Here is a 19,679-nt window from a genome sequence, read left to right on the forward strand (position 1 = left end):
GGGCAACAGTGGCCTGTCACCTGCATTGGGGTATGATCAGGACAGGGGCCAGGAGGGGCTGTGTCGTCCCCTGGGCTGGACGGAGCTGAGTGACAGGAACTTGTGGGCGTGGGCAGTGGCTGGTTGGGTCCCCAGGAAACTCGGGGTGTCCCCAGAAATAAGCGGGCTAGACATTGAAGGGAGGGGGAGGAACCACAGGCAGGATCCAGGGCTCCAGGATCCCTGGCACCGCTGTAGGGGCTCAGGGCACCCAGACGGGTCAGAGAGGTCACGTGTGCAATCCCAGAGACCAGCGGGCCACAGAAGGGCCCAGGCCTGAGGTCAGATGCCCCTGCCAGGAGCTGGGCCCAGGACTCTGGGCTGGGGGTGGTTGCCCGCTCAGCCCACTCCTGCCAGCCGACAAGTGGCCAGCCTCTGTCTAGCCACCGAGGGACGTTTGGGGACCTGCCGGTGTTTCATGGCCGAGGGATGGAGGGCGGGCTGGGCGAGGGCTCCACAGCCCTCATGCCCTGGGTCGGGGGAGGAAAGGCAGGGAGAGCCACCCTCCACTCTTGAGTCCTGGGCAGGGCGGCCCCTCGAGGGGCCGGGGCACCGCCTTCCTGTCCCACTCCCCTCCCAGCCAACTCCTAGGGGCACCAGTCCTGTGTCCTGGGAGCAGGCAGGAGGCAGCGGGTGTGAGTGGGAGGCTGCAGGCAGGAGCTGGGGAGTGGCCCCTTCCTGCCCAGAGCAGGTGGACTCTGGGTCCCTGCAGCCCAGTGAGCCCTCGGTGCCACCTGAGGAGGGCACCCACCCAGGATGGAGGATGCTGCTGATCCTTGAGACCCTCTCTCTGCGCGCCGTGGCTGGAGGGGCAGTGCTCAGAGAGGGTGTCCTTAGGTGTCAGGAGCCAGGAGCCATCTGCCTCCACCTGCCTGGGCTCTGCCCTCACCTCAGGGGGCTGGGAGCTCACCACAAATTGAGGGCAGCCGGCCATCAGGCGCCGAGCTGATTCAGAGTCTTCGGGAGACGGAACGAAGGTGCGGAGAGGAGAGGGAACGGATGGTACCGTTGTCCCAGAAATGGTGAGGGGCCCTCGAGGGCCTGCCCAGTCTGTGCCCACTGGCGTCCTCCAGCCATTCTGAAGGGGCAGAGTCTCTGACCACCCCCACAGTACAGAAGAAGAACCCAGTTCCCAAAGCAGGGAGGGCCAGGGCGAGGACCTTGCAGGGAGCTGAGGCCTGGGCTGTGGCTGTCCAACCGGCCTGTGGGAACCGAGCACGTGGGGAGCCCTGAGCTGTGTGGCGAGAGCTGCAGACAGCGGGTCTGCAGGGACGGGGGGCGGGGGCCCCTGGAGATGCTGGGCGCGCAGGGCAATGGAGAGGGGGCGGCGAGGGCTGTCGGGACGGAGATCATGAGGGCCATGCCTGCAGCCTCTTGGGCCCAGTGGACTTGGCTCCGTGTTATAGGGACACCTGCACGTGTCCCATCAAGGGGTACTGCAGGATCCGGGGGGCTCCCAGGTGGGCTCTGCTCTCCCTGCCTCCTTCAGGCAAGGCACCATCCCAGGTCGTCTGTCCCCCGTGTCTTGGCAGGGCCATGGCCACTGGCCACTTTCCGCCAGCCCCTCAGGATTTGGGGGCAGGACAAGAGGAGAGGGGATGGGAGGGGCTGATCCCTTGTCTCTCCCTCGTGCAGTGTACCTGTGTGGGCGTGTTCCCCAAGCAGGTGTGAGTGTGCGTGTGAGCGAGTGAGAGTGTGCATTCGTGTCATTGAATGTGTGTGTGAATGAGTGGGAGTGTGCAAGTGTAAGAGCATGTGAGTGTGTCTGAGTGTGAGCGAGTGGGAGTGAGCGTCACTGGACGTGTGTGAGAGGGTGTGCGCGTGCGTGAGGCGGGTGGTGGTGGGTTGGAGTCCTTCCTGGACTGCGTGGGACAGCGGCTTCCCCGCCCAGCCCATGGAGGGGAGCTGCCGCAGGGCCGGCCCTGGCAGGCTGGCCCAACACGGGCCCTGGGAATCAGCCCTCCTCCTTCTGGGGCTGGCACAGAAGAGAGGGGCCCCTGGAGGCCACCCCTTCCCAGCCTTTCCTCCTCTGCCTGCACCCAGCGAGAGATTTGGAAAGAGACGAGTGCGTACTTGTCTTCCCACCCTCATCCCCCTTTTTCCTTTGCATGTTGAGCGGGTACCCCCTACCCCAGGCCCCTGAGACCTAGCTGCCTGCCAGGCTGCCATGGCCAATGAAGATGCCACCCCACCCTGTGAAGATGCTGCCTAGGCTGCCCCGGCCTGTGAAGATGCTGCCCTGACCCATGAAGATGCCGCTCACGCCACCCCAGCCAATGAGGTCACCACTGAGGGCACCCCCGTCACTACAGGAGATAGCAAGGCCTCCCCCCCGAAGGAAGACATCGCCGAGGCTGTCCACGCCAGTGAAGAGACCGATGGGGCAGTTCCTGTCACAGTTGACCCTGGAGAGGCTGCTCCTGACCCCCATGATGCTGCCCAGGCCGCCTGGGCTCGTGAAGATGCTGCCCAGGCTTCCCTGACCTGTGAAGACACCGCTGACGCTGCCCCAGCCCGTGAAGAGGCCGATGACGCACCTCCTGACACCCGTGATGCTGCCATGGCAGCCCCTGCCCCTGAGGAGACCACCAAGTCCTCCCCTGCCCCTGGGGAACATGAAAATGGTCCTACTGGTGCAGGGCTAGGTCTTGCAGGACCGTCAGAGGCCCCCAGCGGCCCCACCCCTGCCCAAATGGTCAGTGCTTCCAGGGTGGGCCCAGAAGGTCCTGGCTGTGACCCAGAATGCCTCGCTCAGGTGGGAGACCAAGAGGCCCAGCAGACCCCCGAGGAGGGGCTCATCCAGAAGGAGCCGGGAAACGAGGATGGGGCTGAGGAGAGAAGCCGGCCTGAGTCCTCCTGGGGCAAGTAGGCTCAGAAGGCCCAGGGGCCTTCTCTCCTCCCGGGCAGCAGAGCCCTGGAGGCAGGGGGAGGCGAGGCCAGGGCAGCCGCCTCACCCCACATGGGAAGCATGCTGAGGCAGGGGCCTGTCCAGCCCAAACCAAGCCCCTGGCCCCTCACGATCCCCAAGGGGCCCTGACCCTCACCATCAGCCCCTCCAAGTGACCAAGATGACCATATGTTACCCCAAATGGGCAGGGGAGAGGTGTGCCCCCACCCGAGGCGGCACCACAATGAGCCCGAGCCCCGGCCCTGTCCCAAGCCCTGCCAACTCAGGCAGCCAGCCTGGCAGCTCCCCCAAGCGGCAGCCCCGGCCTGGGTGAGGGGTGCCTGAGGACGTCTGCCACGCACATGGGCCTGGGAGACGTTAGGGGTCATGTCAAGGGTGCCAGCTGTCTGGGCCTCCCAACAAGGGGATCCTCATTCACTGTCACCTGGGGCAGGCTTCTCCCTGTTCTGGGAAGCCCACTTGTGTCTCTGTAGACCCTGTAGTGACCCACGTGTCAAGTAATCCACCCCCAAAACACACACACACCCCTCATGATTTCTCTGCAGAGCTGTGAGGTATGTGTGATCCCAGGGTTGGGGTCCTGGCTGAGCGGGCAGGCCCCTCTCGGCCCTGGCACGTGCTGTGAGCTTCAGTGCCAGCCCGGGCTCTGCTCGCTCTCGTCCAGTGTCATGAGCTCAACTCTGCCTTCTCGGTGGAGATTTAGGCCAACCGCTGCTTGTTCCTGTGGAGATGTGTGCTTATCTGAGCAGTGGCCCCCACCCCACCGCAGAGTCCCCGAGCCCAGTCCCAGGAGATGCCTGGAAGGATGGACAGACGAGGGCGTGGCCGGCGCTCACCCCGGGACCTCGGGAAGGAAGAACTGGAGCAGGGACATGGAGGGGCTGCGGGAGGCTCCACTGGGACTGTGCTCTCATGTGCCAGCCTGCTGTTACTTGTGGCTCAGTTTCCTGGGCTTGGTGTGGTGTCCCCTGTTGTATTTTCCAGCGTCCTGTGACTGTCTTGTGTGGCCCATAGGGCAGGGCCCCACCCCAGCCTGTCAGCCAGAGGGGCAGGGGGTGCCCTGGAGTGAGAGGGCATGGCCAGCGTCCATCATCCTGGCAAGAGGCTGAGCATGGGGGCCCCAGGAAGGGAGACTGGTGGGAAGGCTTCAGCATGGGGGAAGCTGAGGCACCTCATTAGGGTCCCCGGGAGGAGGGGGGGCCTGAGACCTGTGGGCTATAGTGGCTGTTAGAGGTCTGCTCTGTGTTGTTATTCCCTTCTCTTCAACGGTTTCAGTAAGTGGTTCTCTTCAATAAATTTCATTGACTGTTTCAGCTGAGAGTCGCCTCTGCTGTGGGCAATTGAGGGAATGGTCTGCTGGGGGTGAAGCAACAGTGGCCCGGTCAACATTGGCATATGTGTGGAGCAGGGTCACTGAGGGCTTTGAGGTATCCTAATTCCACAAGGTGGTCAACATTCAAGGAATAGTGGCTAAATGAACCAGGCAAAGGAATGGAGCTAGTCAGTGGTACTAGTCGATAGAATGCTGTGGGGACAAGCAGTGGCTGCTTGGACTCCCAAGGAGCAGGGAGCTTCCCAGGAATAAGGGAAGGGAAGGAACAGCAGCCGGGAGCTAGAGGCCCCAGCATCCCTCACCATCTTGTTAGGGCTCAGGGCATCGAGACCTTGGGCATCAAAACCCGGCCAGCTTCTCAGTGTATGTGTGAGTGAAAGTATGTATGAGTTTGTGAATGTGTGTCAGTGAGTGTGTGTGAATTGTGAGTGAGTAGGTAAGACTGTGAATGTTTTAGTGAATGTTTACGGGTGTGGGCATTTTTGAGTATGTATTAGTTTGCACATGAGTGTGTGGGGTGTGAATGTGTGGATGTGTTTGTGTATCAGTGGGTGTGTGTGTCATGGAATGTATGTGTGTGTGAATGTGTATGTGAGTGAATGTGTCTAGGGGGTGAGTATGTATGAGTTTTTGAGTGTGTTAGTGTGTGCATGACAGGGTGTGAGTGTGCAAGTGTATGCTTATGTGTGTTCGTGTGTATCAGTGGATATATGTGTCAGTGAACGCATGTGTGTGTGAATGTGTTCATGAGTGAATGTGTCTGGTGTGTGAGGTATGAGTGAGCGTGTGTGAGTTTGTGAGTGTGAGTGAATGTGTGCTAATGGGTGAGTGTGTGTTAGCGTGTGAGTGAATGTGTGAGAAGGTGTGTGAGTTTCTGTGTGAGTGTGTGTGTTAGATGGTTGGTGGTTTTTTATTTGAGGAATCAAATAAGAGAGCTGGAAAGAAGGCAGAGCGAGGCACTTGTTGCTTCTTCACAAAACAGGGGCGAGACTTCTGTTGGTGGCGGGCTGCTGAGCCCTACAGCTGGGCCTACTCTGCAGTCATCCACTTGCAGACCCTGGCACCTTCCTGTTTTCAAGGTTCCTACTGTCGTGTATGTTGCTACTGTCGTCGTGTGATCAAAGCCTATGTGAACATCCGTGTGGGAGTCTGTTTTTGTGGGCATTTGTTTTCCTTTCTCCTGGGTAAATACCTAGGAGGGCAATGTTTGGACCACAGGGTGGAGCTATGTTTAACTTAATGAGAAACTCCACACAGATTTCCAAAGCTCTTATGACAATTTATACTCCCATCAGCAGTGCCTGTTTCTTGGGGTTCTCAAAAAATTTTGCGTTTCCAGCTTTGAACTTTTAGCCGTTCTGGTCGGTGACTCATTGTGATATTAATTTGCACTTCTGTGATGACTAATGATATGGAGCCCGTTTTTGTGTGCTTATTAGCTATCTTCCTTAGTGAAGTGCCTGTTCAAGTCTCTTGCCCAGTTTTCAGCTGCGGTCTTTGCCTTTTTTATTACCGAGTTGTGCAGGTTGTCAAAATACTCTGGATGTGAGTTCTTTGTCAGATATATGTGTTGGGAATATGTTCTCCCAGTTGTGTCTTCCCTATGCGTATTCTCAGTGGTGTCTGTTCATGAGCAGATGGATTTAAATGATGGTGAGGTCCATTGCATCATTTGTTTGCCTTTATAGTGACCACTTTCTTGATCATGCCTAAGAGATCTTTGCCTGGCCTACATTTGCAAGGGTATTGCCCTGTGTTTTCTTCTAGAAGATCTGTAGTTTTAGCTTTTGCATTTAGGTCTTATGGTGTACCTAAATGAATTTTTGTATTTTGGGGGAGGTATGGGATCAAGGCATTTGAAAAGATTTTCGTTTTGACACTGATTTTATTTGGGGTGTTGGTCAAAAATCAGTTGACTGTGTGCTTGTGGGTCTATTACAGTGTTCCATATTCTCTCCTCTGTACTTTTCAGTTCTCCATTTGGTTCTTCGTTACTGTTGTCATTTTCTATTGAGATTATTCCTCATTGGTTCCTTCATTATACTCATGTTTGCCCTTTCGATTCTGGAACACATTATAGCTGCCTTTAAGTTCTCACGTGCTAGTCCCATTGTTCTTGCCATTTCTTGACCTATTGGCACATTTTCCCCTTGGTTATGGGTCACGTTTTTCTCCTTCCCATGTCTAGAAACTTTTGCATGGAGGCTGGACGTTTTAACCATTATGTTCTTAAGTGTCTTGGTTTTGTTCCAGCAGGCAGTTTGTTTACTTGCAGACCAGCAGGAGCCTTTCAAGGCTTGTTTTTAAGCTTTGTTAATGTAGGTCTCATAGGGCTACCTGAGCCTCCCTCCTAATGTGTGGCCTTTCTGGGTTCTGTGATGGGTATCTGGGCACGTCAGTGTGGTCTCTCCACTCTGACTGGTGGGAACACTGGGTAAGCTCTGGTAGTTCTCCAGCTCACAGCTCCTGGAAGGTGTTCTGTGCCCAACCTTGTGTGTCTCAATCTGAGCATGCAGAGTTAGTAGGCAGTCATAGATCCAGCGAGAACTTTGTGCGGTACTCTGGAGCTCTTGCTATGTCCAGTTCCCTTCTCTCCAGTATACTGCTTGCAGAATGAAGTAGCATCCGACTCCACAACTCGCCAAGGCTGCCACGTGCTGCTTGGATTCTCCCTCCCTTTGCCATGGACTGGAAAGTGCCTCCACGCCAGTAGCTGAGCTGATCTTTGGCCCACCTTGATTGTTTGCCTTTCTGTCAGGCCTCGCAGTCCTGACAAGCTCCCCACAGTCGAGGCACTCACTCTACAGTGGATGGAGTCGAATGTCAGAAGATATCTGGGGCCTGGAGAGAAGGTTAGTGTGGATGGGGCCCGGGGTGATGGATGGAGGGGCAAGGAGAGAGCAGGTCCACAGGGAGGTCAGATGGGGCCACCATGAAGGGCCTGTGGTACCCATGCTAAGAACTGTGGACTTCTGCCCCAGATGTGCAGCAGGCCACTGGAATCTCCAGGCTAGCATCTCTGTCCTGGAAGTTTGTGAAGGAGAGTAATGACCTGCTCGTGTCTGTGAACTAGAAAGGTTGGCGAGGAAGCAGTGTTGGGGATGGACTAGAGGGAGCACTTGTGTCACGCCGGAAGTGGCTACAGAGGTCCAGGTGGTGAGCGAACCCAGGGGCCACTGAGGAGGAACACCATCTGGGATTTGAGAAACACCAGAGCTGGGAGTCAAGCAGATTCCTGTTGGACAGGGTCCCTTTGCTGACCCGGACCAAACTTCTCCATCGGAAGCCAGTATTTTGCCTGGCTGTCCCCCAGTCGCTCGAGGCCACTGTCTTTGTCAGCTAGTGCCCCCTTCCCTCTAACCCAAAGCTGCAGGCCATGGGGGCACTCCATGTCCTGAAAGGGAGGGCCTAGGCTCTGCCTGGAGGCCATGTGCTGCTGGCCGCCTTCTCTCCTCTGAGTTGACCCTGAAAAGACTCAGTTCTTCCAGGGAGTGTGTGAGGACCACGAACTCAAGCAGGCCCAATTCGGCCCAGCTCTGCCCTAGGAGGTCATCCCAATTGAGGCCAGGCATCTTATTTGCAGTCATCTGTCACTGCTGGTCACAAGTGTCCTACTGGATATTGCTCACAACCTCTCTGCTTACAGGGAACATTTCTTGTGGCATCCCCTCCAGGGATCCTGATCCCTGCCCCCCTCACACACACACTCATGATTTGGAGGAGTCAGAGGCTGGTTTCTCTTGTGGCTGACTAGAGCACTGGGGAAATCACCTTCCATAGAGCCACCAAAAGGACACAGAGGAGGGGCCTGACCTCGGAAGCCCAATTTGGAGGCAGGTGACAGAGCCTCACAGCATAGCAAATGTACATGGCCAACTCCAGCCAAACCTCAGGGTTTCCTTGGCAACCAGGGTCCCAACCAACCGCCCCACAACATGTGAGTGAGCCAGTGCCGAAGGAGAAAGCCAAGCTATTCCCTTGGACAGGCTGTGGATTCCAGGGGAATCCAAACTTTCCCAGATGTATTAGGCTCCTGGGACTGCAGTAGAAGTTACCACGAACTGGGTGGCAATCTCGCAAAAAAGAGAAATTTATTGTCTTACAGTTCTGGAGGCCAGAAGTCTGAAATCAAGGTGTTGGAACTGTTTTTTCCTCCTGGAGGCTGTGAAGGAGAATCTAGCTTCTGGTAGCCTTGGATTGTGGCCGTGGAAATCCAATCTTCACATGGCATTGTCTCTCTGTGTGTGTCTCCGTGTCCAGATGTCCCCTTTGTATAAGGACGCCAGTCATATTGGATTAGGGGCCCACCCTACTCGATCTCAACAAATCTGCAAGGACCCTGTTTCCAAATCAGTTCATCTTCTGAGGAACTAGGGGTTAGGACTTCACCATCCAGACTTGGTGGGGGAGCACAATTCGGTCCATAGCGCCAGGTGCTCCATAACGCAGCCTCAAAGATTATGGTTCATATGGCACTAAGCATGGGACTAGCTGCCAGAAGAATTAATTTTTGGCAGTAGAGTCTTTTCTCTCTCTTCATGACATGAGGAGAGGTTGACCATAATGTCTAATAAAATTAAATGGGTTTATTTCTGAGGTTTACCTAATTGTGATTTATTTATTCCCCAAAGACCAACACGAGACTGGAATACACACGCAAGGATGCGTGCCATTATAATGCCTTATTTGATGGGGCTGACCCCGTGGCCAAGTGGTTAAGTTCGCGCACTCCGCTGCAGGCAGCCCAGTGTTTCGTTGGTTTGAATCCTGGGCGCGGACATGGCACTGCTCATCAAACCACGCTGAGGCAGCGTCCCACATGCCACAACTAGAAGGACCCACAACGAAGAATATACAACTATGTACCGGGGGGCTTTGGGGAGAAAAAGGAAAAAAATAAAATCTTTAAAAAAAATAATGCCTTATTTGACAACATAAAATTTTAGTTAGAAATCCCATAAGTTTATAATAAACTAGGTGATGAGAAACAGCCTTATTGTCCCGTTTTATAATTGATTAAAAAATGGATAAGGTATATTACCTCTATAGCATTTAAATCTCGATATTGACGTTTCTAGTAATATCTATGTTCAAAGAAGTGTCCTATCATGCATTTCTTAGTGGTTTAAAAAATATTCTTCCAACCACACATTAACACAATTATTTAATTTGAAAAAGCAAGTCAGATTGTTCTGACAGAAGTTAAGGCTGATTTGCCTCATTGATGTGACAACGATGAGGGCTTTTCCCAGTGAAGTTTCATGGCATATGTTTCCCACATATTGAATGAGCTAGATCTGCCACTTTAAGGTTTTGACGGCAATATGTTGAAGACAAGTATAAGGTAAGAGCATTTTTATCCAAAACTAATTGTTGTCAAAAGTGTGTTTAAATTAATAGTCAGTGTGCCCAGACTTTTCCGAGTGAATCACATGAAGCAGAGTACTTCTAGGTGAAAGAGTAAGAGATGGAATCCATAGCCATGTCTTTGCAAAGGTTTTTTGGTATATTTCTCAGACATTGCGAAATGAAGGGCTCTAAGGAGCAAGGCCACGTGGCTTCCAGTGTTTTGCAAGGGGACTTAATCGAGTTGTCAGCTGATTGATTGGTCCTTAAATACAATTTTTCATGAGAGATCGTTGTGTGATTGTTGGCAGACCTCATGGAAGGAATTCAAAGAAGGAGACAACATATGATGTTAGATCTCCTTTTGCTCCCATCCACTTCTTTGGACAAAAAAAAGTAAGTAGGATTACGATTAAAGCAGGATCCTGCCTCACATTTGCACACCTCATACTTGTCCGTGAAAACGTTAATTCGTGGGGAAAAAAAAATCCCATCCATCTCTTCTAAAGATTCATTTCCAACCAAACTTGACTTTTCATGTTGAATAATTAGTTATCAAAAACTTTACAATCTTTGTTATTCTGAGCAACTGGGTATTATGATTAATAACTGTAGTGATGGAAACTTTAAAAAATTTAGAGTCTTTGGGTCACAATGAATAACATAGCATTTCCATTTGTTTGTGTATTTTTGTTACAGAGAAACACTATGGGGTTCCACAAAGGATGTCGAGGATAAAAGATAGATCACATTCAGATAAAATTATGTGAGGGAAGAGGCATGGAAGTATGAGTTCAAGGAGATGAAACATGAATGCCGATTTTCCAACTTAATGGAGAGCTTTTTCATGTATTTTTAAATGGATGATGATGGGTATCAAATTGGCAGGGTATTTAGATTTCAGTGGATGCCATCAAAATAGTGATGTTAAAGTTTTATTTTAAAATGTCAACATTTACAATATAGCAGAAATGAGATATTTACAACTACTTAAACTTAGAGTGAAACATTTTAGATGTCGACTTCCGTGTGGGATGGGATATAGAGTGTCTCAGAATTATTTTGGGGGGTTTGTGAGCAAACACTGACTACTTTCCATCTAAGCTGTCCTCCTCTGCCAGCCAGGATTCTGCAGTAGCCCACTCACTGGTCTTCCAAAAGACCACCTTGCCCCTTCCAAAACTTTCTCCACACTGTAGCAAGAGTGATCTCTTAAGATCCTAATCTGATCACATTAATCCCTTGCTTAGAAATCTTTCAATTACTTCACTTCATGCTTTGAATTAGGGCTAAACTCCTTACCCTAGTTTACACAGCCTGAGAGGTCTGATACCTGTCTGCCAATCACGATGATCTCAAACCAGCCTTCCACCCTTGCTCCATCTGCCATGTTTCAGCCTCCCTTACGTAATATTGTCCCCACCACTGGACGTTTGAACATTGCTGTACCCTTGGCCTGGAATGCTCTTCCCTTCCTCCCTCCCCTGGGTATCTCCTCCATGTCTTTTGGGTCTCAGCCCCAGCACCATTTCCTTAGGAAAGACTTATTTGACTTTCCAGACTAATTCTCATCTCCCTAGAGAGTTCTCATATAGCACTGTGTTCCTTTCCTTCGTAGCACTAGTCATATTTGCCATTTTATATGTATTAGCGGGTATGATACTTAAAATAGATTCACAAAGACTCGGGAGTGACTTTTTTAGAAAAGTCAAAATTCCAGTCCCTCCACATGCATTCCCATCCGATCCACAGGTCAAACTCTCAGTTCCTTTTGAATGAGAGAACAGCTGTTTGGCCTCCCTCCGTTCCTCCCCACACTGCACTTTCTGGGGCACTGTCCATGGTCTGAGTTCTTCACACGTGATGACTCTTGACACTAAAATGGGACACTTTTCTGTTTCAAGCACCTGGCTCTGACAACCAAGAGTCATGGTTTTCATGAGGATTGTCTTTGCTAGGCTCCCTAGAAGTAAAAAAAAAAAAACAAAAAAAACAAAAAACAAAAAACAAAACAAACGAAAAAACAAAGCCAAGAGTTACATCTTTTGTTCTCTTTGGACTTTTCCCATTGTGCTCACTGCTCAGATCCCTGAACTCTAGAGCTGTACTTAACTTGGAACAAGCACCCAGTGAATATCGGTTGATCCTTTGCATCTCTGTACCATCCATTCCTGGAAGAAAGTGGATATAAAGAGCTTTTGCTGCCACCTGAATGGATGCTAGGTCATGGGGTGGGGGTGCGGTGGATCCCCTTGATGGATATGACAGAGTTTATCCCTCAAAGTTTGCTTGAAGGATAATTTCCTCACGGTCTGTGGTCACCCCTTAGACCATGCACCGAGTTGGGGCAGGGTCTGTTTCTGCTGTGGCCCACAGGCGTAGGCTCAGCATATACCATAATGAGTGGAACACAGTGGGTGCAGCTTAACTCTTTGTTGGATAAATTAAAGAAGGTCCTCATTTTGTCTGGGGAAGGCCCTGGGAGCTCCCCAAGTTCACAGGGATGGAATTTCCTACCCTGTGGGGAGTGGGGAGAGAAAAGATAAAGCATATCTTTCCTTCCCAAGGGAGAAGGACAGGAAATTCCCTTCACACCTGGCCCCCTGGAGGTTAAAGGAGCGCTTGCATTTGGAGAGGGCTGGAGGTCAGTCAGGAGAGAGAGGGCCCAGGAAGGAGATCCACAGATAAATAGACAAGCAGAGCCTTCGGAGCTCACCGAGGGCCCATTGGACCGGGCTGGGCTGGGCTCCTGAAGGAGGAAGTGGACTCAGTCTCCTGGGTCAAGGCGTTATAGGCCAGGACACACCCTTATTCCAAGCAAGGAAGTGGCAGGTCAGGAGACACAGACCTGCCCTCCTCTCCTGGGCTCCACTCCTAGGAAATGGAAATGGCTAGGCTCTGAGGAGGCAGGGCTGGGAGAGGAGGATCAAGCCTGAGAACACCAGGCCAGGCCTGCCTCGCAGCCTGGAAATCGTGATTCCTAGAGTTTTCATGACTAAGGGCTCCTGAGTCTCCACTATCCCCTCCCTCACTGGGACTCTGACCCTGACCACCCCCACTATGCACCTTACAGGAGGCAGAGCCTGGATAGGGGTGCTGTACCCATCACGGCAGGGAATACAATATCACCTCAGGAGAGTGCTGGAACTTGAAATCTTCAAAACACTACCACAGACATATCTCACAGGGGATTCCCACGGCCTCCCAGCGAGACAGGCAGATGGCTGACGGATGAGGAAATAGGGGTTCTCCAAGGACGAGCAACTTCCCCAGGCGAACACAATGGAAGCCAGGTGTCTTAGTCAGCGCAGGCTGCCATAAGCAAAGTACCACAGACTGGACAGCTTAAACAACAGCCCTCGATTTTCTCACTGGAGGCTGGAAGTTGGAGATCAGGTGCCAGCATGGTCGGTTTCTGCTGAGAGCACTCTTCCGGACTTTCAGGTGGCTGCCATCTCTTTGTGTGCTCACTTGCAACCTCTTCTTTGTGCATTTGGGGCGGGGGAGGGGAAGGGGAACGAGAGAGAGAGAGAGAGAGAGAGAGAGAGAGAGAGAGAGGGAGAGAGCACAAGAGAGAGCTCTCTGTCGCCTCTTCTCAGAAGGACAGTACTCCAAACGGATCAGGGCCTTATGACCTCATTTAACCTTAACTATCTCCTTATAGGCCTTATCTCCAAATACAGTCACGTGGGGGTTAGGGCTTCAGCCTACGAATATGGAGGAGACAAAATTCAGTCCATAGGACCAGGTGCTCCATAACAGAACCTCAGAGAATATGGTTCATTTCCCTGCCGCCTCTGTTCAGAGTGTACAGTTCAAAGCATTTTGAAGGTTGAGCCCACCCAGGGACTAACCCAGCCGCCTGTCAAGATACAAAACACTGATATCTTCCCAGAATGTACCCTCAACCTCCTTGCCAGTCGCTCCTACCTTTCTGAAGGTGACTGCCCTCTGAATCTCCTTCACCATGGACCCGTTTTGCTTGTGCTTGCATTCCATACCAATGGAATCATATGGTGTCACACTCTGCTCTCTAACTTCTCTCACCCGAGAGAGATTGTCTGTGAGACACACCCATGTGGTTGTGAGGGTCAGCCATCCACTGATTTTCGCTGCTTTGTAGGATTGCCACAGGGTACGGAGTCACAGCAAGTCCCTCATCCCTTCTCCTGATGATGAGCACTTGGGTTGGTTCTGGTGTGAGGCTATTATGATGAAAACTGATGGGAATGCCCTTGAGTGAGTCTCTTTGTGGACATGTGTCTTCCGTTCTCCTGGGTAAATAAGTAAGAGTGCCAGGGCTGGGTCACAAGGTAGGTGGATGATTCATTTAAAATGACTCCATGCAGATGTCCAAAGCTGTTGTGACAATTTACACTCCCATCACCAATTCTTGACATGAGGACCATCCCAACCTTGACCCAAGGCAGAGAGAGGCCGGCCACCCCGAGTCCCACATCTGTAGTGGGCTCGCCACCACCCAGCTCCTCCAGAGGGACTGCCATGAGTTAGGGAGCGTGCTGCAGACAACCAGGTCTGCGGAGGGCCAACCAAGGACATGCTGACACTTACCCAGCCCAGCAGGACCCCAAGTCAGGGAAACATGAGTGCCGTGTTGGGGTGACGCTCAGAAGGGCCATGTGAGCCTGAAAGGAGCCACCCGCACCTGTGAGGTTGCAGTGGGCGAGTGGACACAGAGGGGGCTGGCAGCCAGGAAGAAATTGAGGAGGTACTGTCCCCCAGGTAGCAGCAGCCAGCCAAGGAATGGCAGGTCCTCAAAGGGGAGGAGGGGCCCCGCCTGGATGCCCAAGAACCTGTGGAGGGTTTGGGGCAGGGCTGGGAGCTCCCAGAGGCTGAGAGCAGGGGCAGAGGGGGCGGTGGAGGAAGAGGGCTGTTGAGCAGTCAGAGCAGGCTGTGGCTGGCGGGGAGCTGATCTGAAGCCACAATTTAGGAAGTGTGGGCAGGCACTGCCTGGTAGGAAGGTAGGTGGGAGTGCCAGGCTCTCCCTGGAAGACATGGGAGGGGCCCATTTGGCTGTGCAGAGCTTGGGCCCTCAGCGATTGTGGTGCAAAGCAGAGAAGCCCTTCCTGGGTTGTGAGCAGACAATGCTCCCACTCAACCCGTGGAGGTTAAGGGACACTTACCCGAGGCCACTCAGCTAGGAAGCAGCCAAGTGGAGAGAAATGTGAGGCGCCCCCTCTGCTGCAATTGCCCATGTTCCAGGTGCTTCGGCCAGGCTGGCTATCCTCTGGACTTTATTCCTAACAGCGAGTACTAGAGGAGGTGTGTTATGGAAGCGTCCCGTCACCTAGCAGCCCCGGGCCTCTGTGAATCTTGACTGAAGCGTCTCCGCACCACCTCACAGTGAAGTGTTTCTGTGTTTATTCCTCCATGTGGTCAACATCTGCCAAGCACCACCTCTGTGCAGGGCCCGGCGCTGGCAATCAGGGGTACCAAGCCAAAAGACAGAAACCCTGGGGGCTGAACCAAGAAGGTGGCACAATTACAATTCCTTTACCTGTACCAGGGAGCCTAGCTGCCCACGGGGCTTGGATGGGGTGGGGCTGGGGTGGTGGGGGTAGGAGGGAGGAAGAGGGCAGAGTGTGTATCTAGCTGGGTGGCACACAGGACTCTCAAATGCAAACGTGGCCACAGAAACTCATACCCACCCCTGTCACCCCACTTCTCAACACCTCCTCTCACAAAAGGTGAGAGGAAAGACAGCTGCTGGTGCGATTCCCATGTCAGAGAGGGGCCTTCTCATCCTCTGGGTCCACACGCAAGTGAGAATCCTGGAACCCCACTTGAGCCCTCCCTGTGCCTTCTCCCTCTCTGCAGCCTGTATCTTCCCCTTTCTCTTGGACCCTTCTGCCCGAGGAGGCCCAGACCACCACCGTCCGGCCTGGACTACTGCAGAAGCCCCTCTCTGCTCCAGGCTTGCCTCCCTGCTGCTCGGTTCACCACACGGCAGGTCTGGTCCTTGCCATCCCTTTGCCTCAAACCCTCAGGGCTCTCCACAGCCCTCGGGGTAAAGGTCCCAGGCTCCTGGCAGATGGGAGCAGGCTGACAGATGCAGGTGCTTGTGCAAAAGAAGGCACCGAGGGCCTCCTCTGGGCCAGACTCTGTTCTAGGCCCTGGAGATGCCGGGGTGAGAAAAATGGGCAAGGTCCCTTCTCCTGGGGGGCTTGTCATCTGAGGAGAGAGGCCCTGATGCCCCAAAGCAAGGACCCAAACCAGCATCTATCACGTGATGATGCATAAATCAATGCCGCCAGTGTGAACATGAACGGAGGGTACTCTGGGGTCTACTTTGGATGTGGGTGGCCAGGGGCAGAGGAGGCCCCTGGGAGGGGGGGGAACATTTCAGCTGAGATTTGAATGAGGAGGAGGAGGAGGAAGCCATCACGGGAAGTTCTTGGGGTGGGTTGTCCCACACAGAGGAGGAGGAAAGGCAAAGGCTACAGGTGGGAAGGAGCTGGGTGTGTTCTGGGGCCAGTCGTGAAGGCCAATGCAGCAGGAGTCTGGTGAGAGGGGCTGGGGTGAGGGTGTTGGGGGGGGGGGCACAGGAAGAAGAGCGTAAGAGGAGGCCAGCTCCTGGAGGGGGGAGGCGTTGGCCAGGGAGGGGACTTGGGAATTTACTCTAAGGAGATGGGGAGTGACAGAGAGGACCTGTCGCCAGGAAGGAGCAGGGTCCGGTGGTGTTGCAAAGAGTTTGTCTTGGCTGCCATGGGAGTGGGAATGGGGTAGAGAGAAGGGCCAGAGTGGAGGCAGGAAGAGCAGGAGACGGGGCCAGGGACCATGGAGACGTGGAGAGGGGCAGTAGTCACCAACTAGAGTCAATAAAACCCGATGATGGGTTAGACTGGGGAGAGGAACCAAGGAGACGGGAGAAAGAATCGTGGCATCTTTGCTTGAGCAGCCAGGTGGAAGGCAGAGGGAGCCCTTGGGGGAAACCTGGGGAAGAAGCAGGCATGCTGAGGAGGATGAAGTGCTCCGGTTTGGACATCTTCATCCTGAAATTCCCATGGGGCATCCCAGTGGTCAGTTTGATGAGCACGTGTGGAGGTCAGGGAAGAGGTCTCGCGCAGAGATTGAACATTTGGAGCCATCAGCAGGGAGACAGTCCTGGATCCTGACCCAGAAGTGGGTACCAGACTCGGGGAGAGTGTGCTTGGCCCGGGAGACCCCACCGCCCTCCGCCGGCCCCAGCAGGACTGCGGGGGCGGCGTGGGGAGGGGGCCGCGGCCCCTGTGAGCCCGCAGAGGGCAGGGCGGGGGTTGAGCCTGGGCCCCAGAGGCGCCGCTGGAGGAGGAGGGGTAGCTGGTGGCGCGCCTGGGGAGTCGGCGTTGACCGGCATTAACTCTTGCCAGTTCCTATTCACAGGCTGTGGAGACCTGGGCCGTTCCCTCTGAGTCCTAGGCTCCCGCCCCAATTCATTTCCCCCCAAGTGCTAGCCTGGTCTGCGCTGGGAACTGTTTCCTGCCCTTAGTGTTAGCCCCGCGCCCGGCGGAAATCGCGGGCGATGGCGGTGAGGATGCTGCAGGACTGGTGCAGGTGGATGGGCGTCAGCGTTCGCACGGGACTGCTCATCCTGGGCATCCCGGAGGACTGTGATGAAGCCGAACTCCAGGAGTCCGTGGAGGCGGCCCTGTGGCCCTTGGGTCACTTTACCGTGCTGGGCAAAGTGTTTCGAGAGGAGGATAATGCCACTGCAGCCCTGGTCGAGCTTGACCGGGAAGTCAACTATGCTTTGGTCCCCAGGGAAATCCCAGGCACCAGGGGTCCCTGGAACGTGGTGTTTGTGCCCCATTGCTCAGGCGAGGAGTTTCTCAGTCGCGTGTCCCACTTCCTGGAGCAACAGGGGAAGACGGTGGAGAGTGTGGCCTGCGCCCTGGGGCTGGGGCTGGGGCTGGGGCTGCGCAGGGTGTGCTGGCTCCAAGCGGTCAGTCAGGCGGTCCGGCCTTGGGTGGAGACCCTGCGATACCAGCGCCTGGGCATGTTTTCCGGGAGGGGCCAGCCGGCCCCAGGGGAGGAGTCCTTTGAGGCCTGGCTAGACCACGCCGCAGACATGCTGCGTGGGTGGCAGGGAGTCTCCGAAAGGGAGAGGAGGAGGAGGCTGATGGAAGGCCTTCGAGGGACCGCCTGCAGCTCATGCACCAGCTTCTGGCAGAGAATCCTGCCAGGACAGCACAGGACTGCCTGGAAGCCCTGATCCAGGTATTTGGAGACAACAAGTCCCAGGCGACCACCTGGGTGAAGTGTTTGACCGCTCAGCAGCAGTCAGGCGAGCGTCTCTCTGCTTTTGTGTTGAGGCTGGAAGTCCTGCTGCAGAAAGCCATCGAGAAAGGGGCCCTGGCCAGAGCCTCAGCTGACCATGTGTACCTGAGGCAGGTGCTCACCAGGCCAACCTTATTGAGCCGTTGGATGAAGCGCTGAGGAAGCTGAGAATGGTTGGGAGGTCTCCAAGTTTCCGGGAGATGCTGGGGCTCATTCGGGAGTCTGAGGCATGGGAGGCCAGTCTAGCCAGGAGAGAGAGAGAGCCCAGGTGGAGGAAGGTGCTGGTGCCTGGGCCAATGCCCAGGCTGATGCCAGAGCCAATGCTAAGGCAGAGGATGACAAGGTGGAGGAGAAGGAGCAGGAGGAGGAGGGTGGTGACGACCATGACCCAGCCCCTGCGGGGCTAGATCAGGCAGGACCCTCAGAGGCCCCCAGGGGCCCCGCCCCTGCCCAGATGGGCAGTGCTTCCGGAGTGGGCCCAGGAGGGCCTGGCGGTGACCCAGAAGTCCTCGCAAGGGCAGGAGGCCGAGCAGACCCCCAGGAGGGGCTGAAGTCCATCCAGGAGAAGCTGGGAAACGAGGACAGGGCTGAGGAGATGAGCCGCCCTGAGTCCTCCTCGGGCAAGTAGGCTCAGAAGGCCCAGGGGCCCCCTCTCCTCCCGGGCAGTAGAGCCCTGGAGGCAGGGGGAGGCGAGGCCAGGGCAGCCGCCTCACCCCACATGGGGAGCATGCCGAGGGAGGGGCCTGTCCAGCCCAAACCAAGCCCCTGGCCCCTCACGATCCCCAAGGGGCCCTGACCCCCACCATCAGCCCTTCCAAGTGACCAAGATGACCATGTGTTACCCTAAATGGGCAGGGGAGGGGTGAGCCCCCGCTCAAGGCAGCACCACACCGAGCCCCATCCCCATCCCCATTCCAAGCCCTGCCAACTCTGGCAGCCAGCGTGGCAGCTCCCCCGAGCGGCAGCCCCGGCCTGGGTGAGGGGCACCTGAGGACATCTGCCACCCGCATGGGCCTGGGAGACATTAGGGGTCATCTCGAGGGTGCCAGCCACCTGAGCCTCCCACGAGGGGGACCCCCATTCACCATCACCTGGGACGGCCTGCTCCCTGTTCTGGGAAGCCCACTTGTGTCTCTGTGGACCCTGTAGTGACCCACGTGTCAAGTAATCCACCCTCAACACACACACAACACACACACACACATACACAAACTAGCCATGATTTCTCTGCAGAGCTGTGAGGTGTGTGTGATCCCGGGGTGGGGGTCCTGGCTGAGCGGGCAGCCGCCTCTCAGCCCTGGCACGTGCTGTGAGCTTCAGTGCCAGCCCGGGCTCTGCTTGCTCTCGTCCAGTGCTATGAGCTCAACTCTGCCTTCTCGGTGGAGATTTAGGGCAACTGCTGCTTGTTCCTGTGGAGATGTGTGCTTATCCGAGCAGTGGCCCCCACCCCACCCCAGAGTCCCCGAACCCAGTCCCAGGAGATGCCTAGAAGGATGGACAGATGAGGGTGTGGCCGGCACTCAGCCCGGGTCCTCAGGAAGGAAGAACTGGAGCAGGGACATGGAGGGGCTGCGGGAGGCTCCACTGGGGCTGTCCTCTGATGTGCCAACCTGTTATTACTTGTGGCTCAGTTTCCTCGTCTTGGTGGGGTGTCCCCTACTGTGTTTTCCAGCCTCCTGTGACTGTCCTGTGTGGTCCCATAGGGCAGGGCCCCACCCCAGCCTGTCAGCCAGAGGGGCAGGGGGTGCCCTGGAGTGAGAGGACATGGCCAGCATC

General features: G+C 54.9%; 1 protein-coding gene across 1 annotated transcript; it reads left to right on the top strand.

The window, feature by feature from the left end:
• The first annotated feature begins 17,148 nt into the window (after positions 1 to 17,148).
• PNMA6A (PNMA family member 6A) lies at positions 17,149 to 18,531 on the top strand. The gene is given in 4 exon segments (XM_005615109.2): positions 17,149 to 17,764; positions 17,767 to 18,027; positions 18,030 to 18,154; positions 18,157 to 18,531. Coding segments are annotated over 4 exon segments (1,377 nt in total).
• Positions 18,532 to 19,679: the final 1,148 nt, after the last annotated feature.

This window comes from Equus caballus, chromosome X (assembly GCF_041296265.1).
Source record: "Equus caballus isolate H_3958 breed thoroughbred chromosome X, TB-T2T, whole genome shotgun sequence".
NCBI classification, from domain to species: Eukaryota; Metazoa; Chordata; class Mammalia; order Perissodactyla; family Equidae; genus Equus; species Equus caballus.